The 13,800-nt window shown below is 40.1% G+C and overlaps 1 protein-coding gene across 4 annotated transcripts in view; it reads right to left on the bottom strand.

Moving 5' to 3' along the window:
• Positions 1–282: 282 nt before the first annotated feature.
• The window catches only part of LOC306851066 (myelin-associated glycoprotein-like), a 29,939-nt gene continuing 16,421 nt past the window's right edge, over positions 283–13,800 (bottom strand). Inside the window, exons 10-12 of one of the 4 annotated variants that reach the window (XR_013782472.1) lie at positions 12,450–12,522; positions 1,723–2,726; positions 788–1,289 (exon numbers count right to left, since the gene is read on the bottom strand). Coding sequence is in view for 2 of the 4 variants with exons in the window: in XM_079387121.1 (XP_079243247.1) it covers positions 2,661–2,726; positions 12,450–12,525 (142 nt within the window). In the remaining 2 variants the exon portion in view is untranslated. Of the gene's footprint in view, positions 2,727–12,449; positions 12,526–13,800 lie in introns of all 4 variants that reach the window. The other 3 variants (XR_013782473.1, XM_079387121.1, XM_079387122.1) reach the window with 3 other exon arrangements.

Genomic DNA, 13,800 nt, shown 5'->3' with positions numbered 1-13,800 from the left:
TGTCAAAAAGCACAAAAGCTAAAATGTATGTCTTTATGCCCTATGTACCTTTAATTTGCATTTTAAATGTTAGTAGCTTTTGAAAAGATATCGCCTCAGTGACAGTTTGTACCTTTTTTTTCCGAGAGTGTACGTTATGAAAATATAAATGTGTTGATGTGTTGAAACAATGCAATCTTGCAGAAGTTTATTCAGTTGTATCTATTTGAATGTGTCATATAGTCTGTTTTTATTTTTATTTTTTTATTCGTTTTAATAATTACAAGGAGGGCTCAGGAAATTATGGCTCTTGTGTTTATTCCTTCATGTGCTGCTAATATTACACAGTTTGAAATTTTGGAGTTCTGATTTGGTTAAAAAAATTCACAATGAAACTGACTGGAGACAATTTAAAATAAACTTTTATACTTTCACTTTCATTTCTGGAGAAAGGATCTGTTTTTAGAAGCTTTACAGGCACATGAGAGGGCTTTGAGTTGGGTAACAAATACATACAATAACAATAAATACTTAAAGAAATAAGAAAAGTAATTATTATTAAGTATTTAGTATTAAGTATTTAGAGCTTTAGGTCAAAAATGACAATTAAAGACCATAACACAACGTGATCGTGCTAGTTGAGATGGCAGGTTTTTCAGGAATAGGAAATGAAACCTCTTATTTATTTAAAAACAGAAATGTTCATTAGGAACTTCACAAAAATCTGTGCCAGCTGGTGTAGAATTGAGGAACATTATATCATGTGAGCTAACTGCTATTAAACTCATTTGACAAGCATTCCAGGGTCAAGTATACAATGGTAACTGCCTTTTAATTGCATACAAGATTGTACAGAATTATTGCATATAATTGAACATAACAGCAAGTCTTTAACAATCTAAAGCGTGTTACAGATTACATCCCATGGAGTATTGGTTAAACACTGTTTTTTCCTACACCCAAGCTAACCAATACCACATAACATGAATATACATTCAAGGAATAGTTCACCAAAAAATTACATTCTTCAATTCTTGGAGTGGTGTGGATTACTTGTGAATTATTGTGGTGTTTTTATCAGCTGTTTGGACTCTCATTCTCATGGCACCCATTCACTGCAGCGGATCCATTGGTGAGCAAGTGAAGTAATGTTAAATTTCTCTACATCTGTTCTGATTAATACACAAACTCATCTACATAATGGATGGCCTGAGAGAGTTCCCCTAATTTTTCATTTTTGGGTAAGCTATGTTTTAATGCAATATTAAAGCAGCATCTATTTACATTAAGTGCAAATAGCATATGTGACCCTGGATCACAAAACCAGTCTTAAGTCGCTGGGGTATATTTGTAGCAATAGCCACAAATACATTGTATGAGTCAAAATTATTGATTTTTCTTTTATACCAAAAATCATTAGGATATTAAAGATCATGTTCCATGAAGATATTTTGTAAATTACCTTAATTAAAAAGTTAATTTTTGATTAGTAATATGCATTGCTAAGTACTTCATTTGGACAACTTTAAAGACAATTTTCTCAATATTTAGATTTTTTTGCACCCTCAGATTCCAGATTTTCAAATAGTTATATCTTGGCCAAATATGGTCCTATCATAACAAACCATACATCAATGGAAAGATTATCATTTTTAGGAGATTTCAGATGATGTATAAATCTCAATTTCAAAAAATTGACCCTTATGACTGGTTTTGTGGTCCAGGGTCACATATTTTATTAGCTATAGATTCTATTAACACTATGGTGAAATAGCAAGATTTTCTGCTATTTATACTACTTATTGCAAATAGTGGCAATTATCTGCACCTCAGTATTGTAGTACATTATAAAACAGTAGCCTACGCCATAATAACGTATTGAGTGTAAATTATAGTTTTAATTCAAATTAATCTTTTTAATGGATGCCACCTTATTGGGACAATAAAGTGCTCCCTACACCTACCCTAACCATACCCAATACTTTATCTTTAACTTTTTTATTATTTTCTTAATTTTTATTGAAAATAAATGCCTTTCCGGCGCGATATGAGATTTGAAAAGGCAGAAAAAAGTTTGGCAAAAGTTGGCAAGAGTCGATCGCGTTAAAAAGCACGCACCTTACCATCTACGCCACTAAAATGAATATTCGAGCGTCTTTTTGCATTTTTGACTATCACAATCACAAGCTGGTGGGCGGAGTTAGTTTAAATAGCCTTTGCCAACAAGGCGGGCTATTTGCACTTAGTGTAAATAGCCACTCCGCAATATTAATGCCATATTAATGTTATTTTAGTCATTACCATCATATAATACGTATATATTTTTCTATTTGATTACTTGGAATGACATTTAAACTCAATAGCACTGTACATATTTTTGCTCTTTTGTTGGTCGTATTGCATCTATTGTCCTCATTTGTAAATCGCTTCGGATAATGTGTCTGCTAATTGACTAAATATAAATACATTTTGTCTTTGTAAATGCATTCTTTATATATTAAAACTTTATAAGATAAGTATAAGATTCACACACAATATGTTTTTATCAGTTGCAAGACCTTTTTGGCTCTGAGCATTTTCTGTACATATCAGATCTACAAAAGTCAACACAAATTTGTTTGCCTCTTTGGTCTTTCTCTGTATCTGTCATCTATCTAGTAGGACGACATGTGTTCTTAGCTTCACATGTTAGCGTAGACTGCTTCATCTTCCAAGGCGTCGTCAGATGAGATTGGTCTCACATCACTCTAATTAAAAAAACAAAATATGTTACAGGCATCTCAAAGTAGATTTTGTTGATTAAACAATCGTTTTTTTTAATTGTAAATGTTAAGGCAATAGGCACATGCAGTGTTGTTTATAGTCATAGTTTTGCACAGGTATCTGCATGCATGAGTCTTCAGTGTGTTTTTATCCGTTTTAACAGCTAGCTGATGTGTGAAGTTTCAAGGTAGCACTTTTCTTTTCCTGTCCTGTTCCGCATTTAAATACTGTACTTGTTTTAGTAATTACAATAACTGGGTAATAACTAAATACTAACCCTGAACCTATCCCTACACCTAACCCATGTAGTTCCTTTCCAGGAACTTCGAGCTGCGTCCGGAGACGCTTTGGGAACGCCTTCAGCGTGACCATGCTCTGAATATCAGGGTTTTTTTTTTATGCCTTAAACAACATATACCGAACAATACAACAGACAATATAAAGCCAGGGAAATAAAAGAGAGAGAAAAAAATTACACTCAAAAACATGCAAGACCTTTACATTACTCAAATATTTTGAAGACAGAACACAAATGGACAGTTTTAATAGCCTTTCTATTAGTGCTACTTTGAATAGTACAAACATAGCTTTCCAATTCTTTAAAAAAAACTGTAAAACAGGGTTTTCTGTTAGAAAATGTACACTTATGGATGTGAAACTAATAGCCTAGAATAAACAGATTAATGACAAAAGCTTCGTTATTCACATTATCCTGAATAAAATATCCCAAAACTACATTTTCAAAGAACAAAATAAAATTAGAGAGCACCTTTTCTGTGATAAACACAGAGACGTCATACCACAACTTTTTAACAAAACTACAGTGCCAGAAGACGTGGGATACAGTTTCCAAGTGCAAAGAGCAAAAAGAGCAGATAACATCAATATCCTTCTTAAACTTACTAAGAAAGTGTTTAACAGGATAGAATTTATGAATAATTTTGAAAGAAATTTCTTTTACCTTGTTTGTAACAAAAAACTTATGAGGCAATAACCAAACACTTTCCCACTTAGAGTTTCTAACAAATTTAGCCCAATAAGCAATAGAGCAAGGCTTGGTAGTAACCTCCTTTAAAAACAGAGCATGAATAGATTTGTTATTTTTAGTCTGTGAAAAACTAATTTTACCACATATTGTATCAGTTAGATTGACTATGGGCATGTCAACCAATACCACATCTCTAAATAAGGAAACAATACCAGAATTAATCGCAGAGAGAACAAGAGAGAATTCCTTGGGAGTCACGGGAAAATTAAAGTAAGAAACTCGTCATAAGTCATAATATACCCTTGAGTGTTAAACAAATGAGATACTAAAACAATACCCTATGTTCTAAGTTCAAAAAACTATGTTCTAGATGAGCAAATCTTTATCAATATATGAAAATTGTGAATTGTGGGAAATGCACTTAAAAATATCTGGGGAAGGGCTCACATTTGGACCCCCCCAATATCTATACCATGGTTACGCCCTTGTCTAAATGTATAGTTGAAGCAATATAGGTCAGTCTAGAAATTCTTTCTGCTTTTGACAGAAGAACTCTACCTCTAAGGGACAAGTCCCTTAATAACCAAAGATTAAATTTTCTTTTAATTTTTTCAAAGGCAGGGTTAAAATTTAGGGAAACTCTATCTTGTTCATTTTTCGAAATGACAACACCTAAGTAATTGACATCTTTTTTAACAGGAATACCATCCAAAGATAAAAGGGAGGAATTTTTTAAATCTAAAATTTCACATTTTTTTAATATTAACGTACAAACCTGAAGCATTAGAAAACAACTGAATAGTTTTAATTGCTTGATGAACCTGGGTCGGATTTTTTTAAAAACAGGGCTGTATCATCTGCTAATTGACTAATTAAAATACTTCTACCAGCAATATGAATTCCTTCTAGCTTACTATCCTTAATAAATTGACAGAAGACTTGAGCTACAATAAGAAAGAGGTATACGGATGCTGGACAGCCTTGCTGAACCTCTCTCTCTAAAAAAAAAATCTCTGTAGTGCCGTGTCCTAATTTCACTGAGCTATTTCCCCCAGCATACAACGTTTTCATCGCATTACAAAAAAAAAGGCCCGAAACCAAAACGCTCCAAAAAAAAAAAAAAAAAAAAAAAAAAGGGTGCTCAATCGTGTCAAAAGCTTTGAAGAAGTCCAAAAATAGAATTAAACTATCGTCCTCAATAAGTTCAGAGTAATCAATGAGGTCAAAAATAAGTCTAATATAATTAAAGATATGACGATTTTTCATAAAACCTGACTGATTTTCATCAATAATGGAGTTCAAAACCAATTTAAAACGTTTAGAGAAAATAAGAGCAAACATTTAATCATTATTAAGAAGGCTAACAGGTCTCCAATTGTCTAAGAGAAGAGTGTCCTTTTTAGGTTTAGGTATTAAACAAATGACACCTTGCTTCACTAACAGAAAGCTCAGAGCAATTTAAACACTCTGTATACACTTGCAGGAGGAACGGAGATAACAGCTCAGAATATAACTTATAAAATTCAGCCGTTATCCCATCACTACCAGGCGACTTGTAAATTTTTAACTGTGAAATTGAATCCTTAACCTCATCGAAATTGGCAAGTCGCATAAAATTTGATCATCATGACTAATAGTAGTGTCGTAATCGGCTAGATTAAATTTAGATTTATACAAATTAGAATAAAATTTATAGCAAAATTGGGAAATTTCTTTAGGATTTTCTGAGACAACCCTCCAATATTTAATTGAGTAATAGAATTGTGTTTAGCCCTATTTTTCTCAAACTTAAAAAAATAGGAAGACATTTGTTCTCCGTGTTCAAGCCATCTTTGCCTTGATCTAATAAAAGCACCTTCTGCTCTTAATTTATACAAATCATCCAACTTAATTTGTAAATCAACTAAAGTTCTTTGACTATCGGACAATTTTTCAGGCAAGATCTTGGTAATAGAAGAGATTTCACTAACAATATTAACTTCTTCGAGACGTTTTAATTTAGCCAAATTACCACTAAACTTTCTGAGGTATTTCCCAATTTCATATTTTAACAATTCCCAGTTTAAACCAAAATAATTTTCTAGTTTTGCTTTGCTCCAATAAAAGCCAATAAGTCTTCCCAGCTCTGACTTAACCTCATTATGATTAAGTAACGAACTATTCATTTTCCAATAAGAAGAGCCCTTGATATAGCTTCAGGAGAAAACATAATTTTAATAGAGACAGCCTTATGATCTGTTAATGGCGTTGTAGAAATATCAACAGAAATATTATATTTATCCAAATTTCTAGAGACTAACCAAAAATCAATTTGTGAAAGTCTAGATGAATTTTTATTGCTCCACGTGTATTCTCTGTCATATGTAGCTATTTTTAACCCTCCAGATATCTACTAGCTCTAATCTATGCATAAAAGCTTTCAAAGCTGTGTTTGAGTTTGATTGGCGACCAGGTGGCCACCTATCAAGCGATTCATTTAGGACAGTGTTAAAATCACCACCAATCACTAAATAAGCATTTGGAAATTTTGACTGCCAATAAGTAAGCTTATCTTCCAAAACAAATAATAGATGATCATTCTCAGATCTAGAGTTATACCCATAAAAATGAACAACAATAAGATTTACGTTATAACATTTTAGAAGTAACAAAATAAAGTCCCCATACTAATCACAGTACGTGTGCAACATATCACCTGCAAAATTATTTTTTAAACAGGAAACACCTGCAGAGTGCTCTGAACCATGAGAAAACCATATCTCATTACCCCACTGCGACTTCCAAAAATTAACATCTTTATCATTAGAATGAGACTCTTGAAAAAAAAAAAAAAAATCAGAACCAAACTGTCTAAAAAAATAAAAATAAGGCCTTGCGTTTATCTCTGAATATCAGGTGTAATCAGTCCGAAGGAGGGCGAGGCGTCACGGGCGGGGTGACGTCACGACCAGGAAGCATAAAAGCACGTGCGGCAGAGCCGGCGTCAGCTTATTGTCATTCAGCAAAGCGCTGTGTGTGTGTCAGTCCTATTTATTGTTGTCTGTCCAAAGAAATAAAGCAGTCTAGCAATAATGCCAAGACCTGAGGGTCAAAGGAGAAAAAAAAAAAAAGGAAAAAGGCGATAGTTGCAGGCCACGCTTCAGATTGTGTGTGGTCTGCCTGGGTGCGGAGCACGCGAAATCGGCTCTCGAGGGAGCCGGTTGCCCTCATTGCGAGCGGCTGTCGCTGCTTACACTCCGCACCCGGAGAGCTCTCTTCGAGGAGGGAGCCTTCACGAGCTCTCCACGCAGTGTTGGTCCCGCTTCTGCCGAGGCAGAGCGGGCCATAGAGCGGCGGCTGCACTCGTGGGGCTCGCAGATCTGGTGCCCCGTCTCTCGGTTTGGAAGCGGTCTCTTCCCCCCCGAGACGAGGGCTTAACGCTTCGTCTCTCTTCCTCCGAGGAGGTTGATGTGACGAGCGTTCACGAGGTTTCGCCGCCTCGTTCGCCCCAGTATGAATAATTTAGGGGCGAAAGTTAACCGCGTTTCAGGTCGTGTGCTCGTCCTTGCACTCGCTATGTCACGAGTGGGGACACACACGATCTGTGCGTAGTCTGCCTGGGTGCGGAGCACGTGAAATCGGCTCTCGAGGGAGCCGGTTGCCCTCATTGCGAGCAGATGCCGCTGATTACACTCCGCACCCGGAGGGCTCTCTTCGAGGAGGGAGCCTTTTATAACCTTTGTTTTACCAGGAAAAACACATTGAGATTAAAGCTCTCTTTTACAAGAGCATCCTGGCCAAGATTAACAGTAACACAGCTCACGGGGGGTTAACATAATATCCAAAACATCAAGTAACATCCATAAATTACACACATGCACACAAACAAGCATATCAATACACAACTAGTCAAAACATCTACAGCCCAATGTCTCTTGTCTCCATTTAAAAACCCTTTAAACATATCTAGTGACACCAGCACCTAAACTGTAATTTAATTTGCAAATTATTCCAAGCAAAGGGAGCAGCAAATTTAAAAGACTTTTTTTCCCCAGTTCAGTACATACCACTGGAACAGACAATAAGAAAAGTTCCTGGGACCGAAGGCTATAATTGCAAACAGATTTTTTACAGATATAAGTATTAAGATATGAGGGAAGTAAACCCAGGATAGATTTGTAGATAAAAACGTGCCAGCGTTTTAACCTACGGATGGACAAAGCAGACCATCCAACCCGGGCATACAACTCACAATGATGAGTAAAGGTCTTAAGATTTGTTATAAACCTCAGTGCACCATGATAAACAGTGTCTATAGTATGTAAATTCTGAGAAGATGCATGCATATATATATATATATATAACATCACCATAGTCCAATACAGACATAAAAGTGGCAGCAACAAGCTTCTTTTTTGCCTCAAAGGAAAGGCAGGATTTAATTCTGAAATAGAAGCTCAAGGTCACTTTCAATTTTCTCACCAATTGCTGGACATGGGGGCCAAAGGAAAGAGCATCATCAATTAAAAACCCAAGATACTTATACTGAGACACAAATTCAATCTCCAAACCTTGAGTAGTTATAATAGGAGGAGGATTATGAGGAATTGATTTTGATTTAGAAAACAACACATTTTGTTTTATCTGCATTTAAAACTAGTTTTAGATCGAATAAGTTTCGCTGAACAATATTAAAAGCAAGCTGTAACTGTGAAAGAGCCAGATTAGGTGTGGACGCTGAACTATAAATTACTGTCATCAGCATAATAATGAAAATGTGTATTATTAACATTTTGATCAATATTATTAATATATATATAATAAATAGGAGTGGCCCTAGGACCGACCCCTGTGGCACACCTTTAGTTACATTTAAATGAACTAGAAATAAAACCATCTGCCTGTATACACAGTTCTATTAGAGAGATAATTAAACCAACCAATAGCATCTTCAGATAATCCGATACTGACAAGACGTTGTATCAACAAAGTATGATCAACAGTATCAAATGCTTTGGACAGATCAATGAATAAAGCTGCACAGTTTTTCTTGTTGTCAACTGATTCAATAAAATCATTTAGTACTTTTAAGGCTGCTGTAGTAGTACTATGTTGTTTTCTAAAACCAGATTGAAAATCAGACAGGATATTATTAACAAAGAAAGTCCTTTAGTTGATTATTAACAAATGATTCAAGGATTTTGGCAAGGACAGACAACTTTGAAATGGGCCGATAGTTATTTAGCTGTGTAGGATCTCCACCTTTAAACAGGGGAAGAACAAAAGCTGATTTCCATATAGATGGAATTTCATTTAAAACAAGAGAAAGATTAAAAATATAAGTCAAAGGAGGGGCAATAAAATCAGTGGCTAACTTTAAAAAATAAGGTTCCAATTGATCAGGACCTGCTGATTTAGAAACATCTAAAGATTTAAGAGCTTTGCATACCTCAGAAATTGCAACTGGTGAAAAACTGAATGCCTGACTAAACATACAATTCTCTGACTGAACAATTAAAGAGTTTGCATGAGCGCCACAAATTGAATCAAACAAAAAGCTAGAGGCTATAAAATGTTCATTGAAACTTTCACGAGCTCTCCGTGCGGTTTCGGCGGCTGCACTCGTGGGGCTCGCAGGCTGATCTAGCTGGTGAGAGTGAGACGGGTATGTCCTTATCTCCTCCCGTATCCGTCAGATCTGGCGCCCCGTCTCTCGTTTGGATGCGGTCTCTTCCCCCCGAGACGAGGGCTCGACGCTGCGTCTTTCTTCCTCCGAGGAGGTTGATGTGACGATCATTCACGAGGTTTCGCCGCCTCTTTCGCCCCAGTATGAGGAGCTTTTAGAGGTGGTTACTCGGGCAGTGGCCAAGCTTGACATCAGCTAGTCCCCCAAGAGAGCATCTGAGCCGCAGACTAGCCGTTTGGATAAGCGTTTTCTGCGCTCGCGGCCGCCACCTCTACACAGGAGCCTTCCGTTTTCCCCGATCTCCACACCGAGGTGTCGAGATCGTGGGTGAAATCTTTTTCGTCCCGACCATTCATTCCCTCCGCTGATTATTATGGCAATGTTAGGGATTTGAATGAGCGCGGGTACAGGGCGATGCCGTCGGTCGCGCAGACGCTTGCGAGCTATCTGTCTCCCTCGACGGCATTGTCCTTGAAGGCTCCTGCGCTGCCCACTAAGCCTCTGCGTACAACTTTTTTTTTTTTTTTAAGTGGGCAGAGGGTATGCTGGGCGGGCGCAGCGTCCTCCGCATACCAGCTCCTCACGCAGGGATGCACAAAAGCAAAGCGTCGCTTTTCGTGCTCCCCCGCAGAGAAGCCGAGACTAGCGGCGTTCTGCGCCGGGGACTTTGCGGGCGAAGGCAGATCTGAGGGCTGTCATTTCGGCCAAGAGGTCCTCCGCAAAAAGATCCTGACGGGCGAGCCCCAGGTCCCAGCGAGTGTTCATCTCAGGTCAGCCTGGCAGCGACTGCCGAATGTGTCTCGTTGGGTCCTGCAAATCATAGCGAATGGATATCGCATTCAGTTCAGCGGGCCACCCCTGCCGTTCAACGGGGTTGTTATGACTGCGGTCCGCCCCGAGCAGGCTCTGGTTCTGGAACAGGAAGTCGTTACTTTGCTAAGGAAGGAAGCCATCAAGTTGGTTCCTCCTCACGGCACTCAGACCGGCTTCTACAGCCGATACGTCATTGTTCCAAAGAAGGATGGAGGGCTGAGGCCCATACTGGATTTGCGTCTACTGAACCGCTCAGTCAGAAAACTGAAGTTCAAGATGCTTACTGTCAAGCAGGTCATGTCTCAAATCAGGTCCGAGGACTGGTTTGTCACAATAGATCTCAAGGACGCCTACTTCCATGTCTCCATCCTTCCTTCTCATAGGAAGTTCCTGAGGTTCGCTTTCGGGGGCAAAGCGCACCAGTATCGGGTTCTTCCCTTCGGCCTAGCACTCTCACCCCGCACTTTCACCAAGTGTGTGGATGCGGCACTGGCCCTGTTGCGGCTTCAGGGCATCCGCATACTGAACTAAATCGACGATTGGTTGATCCTCGCTCAATCAGAGCGGTTGGCGATTCGGCATCGAGATGTCGTTCTCGCCCACATGAAAGACTTGGGATTAAGACTAAATGCCAGGAAAAGTGTGCTTTCTCCAGCTCAGAGAACAACTTATCTAGGCGTGCTGTGGGATTCGACCACGTTGCGGGCACGGTTGTCCCCTGCTCGGATCGAGTTGATCCTCACTGCAGTCATGAGAGTACGAGAGGGCCAGTCACTCACTGTCAAGCAGTGGCAGAGGCTGCTTGGGCTTATGGCAGCTGCGTCCAACGTGATCCCGTTCGGCCTGCTGTACATGAGACCCCTACAGTGGTGGCTCAAGACCAAGGGGGTTTCCCTGAGGGGGAATCCGCTCCGTGCTATCAAAGTGTCACGCCGTTGTATTCGTGCCTTAGACATGTGGAGTAACCCTTGGTTCTTGTCTCAGGGCCCGGTGCTGGGGGCTCCTTGTCACCGCCCCGCTTGCGACGGACGCCTCCCTCACCGGTTGGGGTGCGGTCATGAGTGGCCACCCTGCCCGCGGCCTGTGGAGTGGTCGCCACCTGACGTGTCATATCAACTGGCTAGAGATCCTAGCTGTGTTCCGTGCTCTCAAGCACTTCCTCCCAGACCTAAGAGATCACCACGCGCTGGTGCGCACCGACAGCACGGCTGTGGTCTCTTGCATCAACCACCAAGGAGCTCTGCGGTCGCACCCCTTGTACAAGCTGGCACACCAGATCCTTGTGTGGTCCCAGGGCAAGCTCCTATCTCTGAGGGCTGTGCATATACCTGGGCATCTCAATGTGGGAGCAGACATCCTGTCGAGGCAGGGGCCGAGGCCCGGGGAATGGATGCTTCACCCCGAGGTGGTGAAGCAGATTTGGAGAGTTTTTGGCCAGGCACAGGTGGACCTCTGTGCGACTCGAGAGTCAGCACAATGTCCCCTCTGGTTCTCTCTAGCTCCTCCAGCTCCTCTGGGACTGGACGCTATGGTACAGACTTGGCCGAGGCATACCAGCTCCTCGCGCAGGGATGCACAAAAGCAAAGCTTCGCTTTTCGTGCTCCCCCGCAGAGAAGCCGAGACTAGCGGCGCTCTGCGCCGGGGACTTCGCGGGCGAAGGCAGATCTGAGAATCACGATTCCTATATGATTAGATTTTTTTCATGCAGCCCTGGTTTTGACAGCATGACAACAGCTATTCCTCTTCTCTAAAGCAGCGCAACATGGCCTCGACCCCTTTGTTGCATGGTCCTGGGAGCGGGGTTTAAGTAAATTTCAGGGTTTGTGATGTCATCAACCCAGGAAGAAGCTCGTTGTAGTCCCTACGAGCCATTTTTTGTAGGCATTAAACTGCCATAATTTTAAAAGACAATATCTCTTTAAAAGACAATATAACTTTCAGTCTCGTAAATTTGCAGATATTGTTTATGCTCAAACAGCAACATTACACACTAACTAAAGTTAAAAAAGTGAAATCACAATCAACCACCCCTTTAAATAAAGTGCAACCAGGTTCAATGAACAATTTCTTTTTTACATACATAACACAAACAACAAATTAAACTCACACCAAAAATCTTCACCTCCAAGAACTTGTCAATAAATGTCTAAAGAACTGATGCGCTGCTCAGAAACAGACTTCTGCATTACTGATAGTTGTGAAAGAGCAAAAAGTTTGCACTGATGCAAAGTCGTACTCACCCCCCAGTTGTCATAAACACGACCTTTCGGGCAGTTTGTGTAAATATCCCCATCACTGCCTTTCTCTTCTTTACTGCTTTTCATAAAATGATAGATACATCATTAGTAAAAGTTCTTAAATATAGTTATGTAACAAACATTATATTATACACTACAGCCAAAAGTTTGAAATCATTAAGATGTCCTGTTTTATAATATGAGCCTTTTCTGCTCACCAAAGCAAAACAATCCAGTAAAAACAGTAATATTCTAAGATATTATTACAATTTAAGGTAAATATTTTCTATTTTAATATATTTTAAAATGTGATTGTCACGAATCCGGTCTGTGGCCTTCCGCTCGATAGCCACCAGAAGTCGCCTCTCCATCATATTGGCTGTGTCCAAATTCAGGGTCTGCATCCTCCTTAGGATCCTTCCTACCCGGTTGAAGGAGGAGGGATCCTCCGACGTCCGCAAAACCCGGAAGTCGGTGTTTGTGAATTTGGACAGCCTACCCTTCTTTCAGTTCCCTCCCTTACCTGTTGCTCATATCCTGTCGCCTAGCAACCGTGACAGCGCCAAGCAAGAAGCGGGAAAATGGACAAACAAAGAGTTATTCTCCTCATTTTAATTATTTTGGAAGAAATAAAGCAATTAAATAAATTAAATACTTTCTTTGCTCGTTGTCGAAGAGTTTTTTATATCAGACTACAAGACAGTCACATCCAGGTAAGCCATTATAGCCTATTTTTATTTGTTTTTAAGTAATTTCTAATTTCTCCTACAAATTCATTGAGCCGAAGCATAAACTTTAGCTTGTTTTGTCAGAGAACCTCCTCTCCCACTCCGCTACCGCTCGCTTCGTCCGCCATTACGCTCTGCCGAAAAGAATTATGGGATAGGTAGGACGGGAAAGGATCCACCACACCCATCCTTCCAATTCGGGGAAAAGGAGGACGTATTTGTGGGCCGCATTTGAAGGATCCTACGAATTTGGACAGCCTTCGTCGCGGCGCTGTGACGTAACATCCTTCAAATGAGTACTCCGAAGGATGCAGACCCTGAATTTGGACACAGCCATTGACTCTCACACCACGCAGCACACTGAACTACAATTCCCATCATTGCACTGACGACACACATAGAGCTGATTGCACTAATCACGCTCACACCTGAGAGCTATCACACACTCTACTTAAACCATGGACGACTTCTTCCTCTCTGCCGAGCATTATCCTGCGTATGCTGTTCACCCTTCTGTGTTTTGGTCTCTCTTGTGTCTTGCCCGTGCCATGTCTGTTCACCAGTGTTTGATCCCGCCTGTGTATTGTCCTGTGTTTTGTTAAACTGTCTGTGTGTATGTCTAGCTC

The sequence above is a fragment of the Barbus barbus genome (assembly GCF_936440315.1).
Source record: "Barbus barbus genome assembly, chromosome: 31".
Lineage (NCBI taxonomy): Eukaryota > Metazoa > Chordata > Actinopteri > Cypriniformes > Cyprinidae > Barbus > Barbus barbus.
Note: the sequence above shows the minus strand (reverse complement) of the source record. Positions and strands in the feature narration are given on the sequence as shown.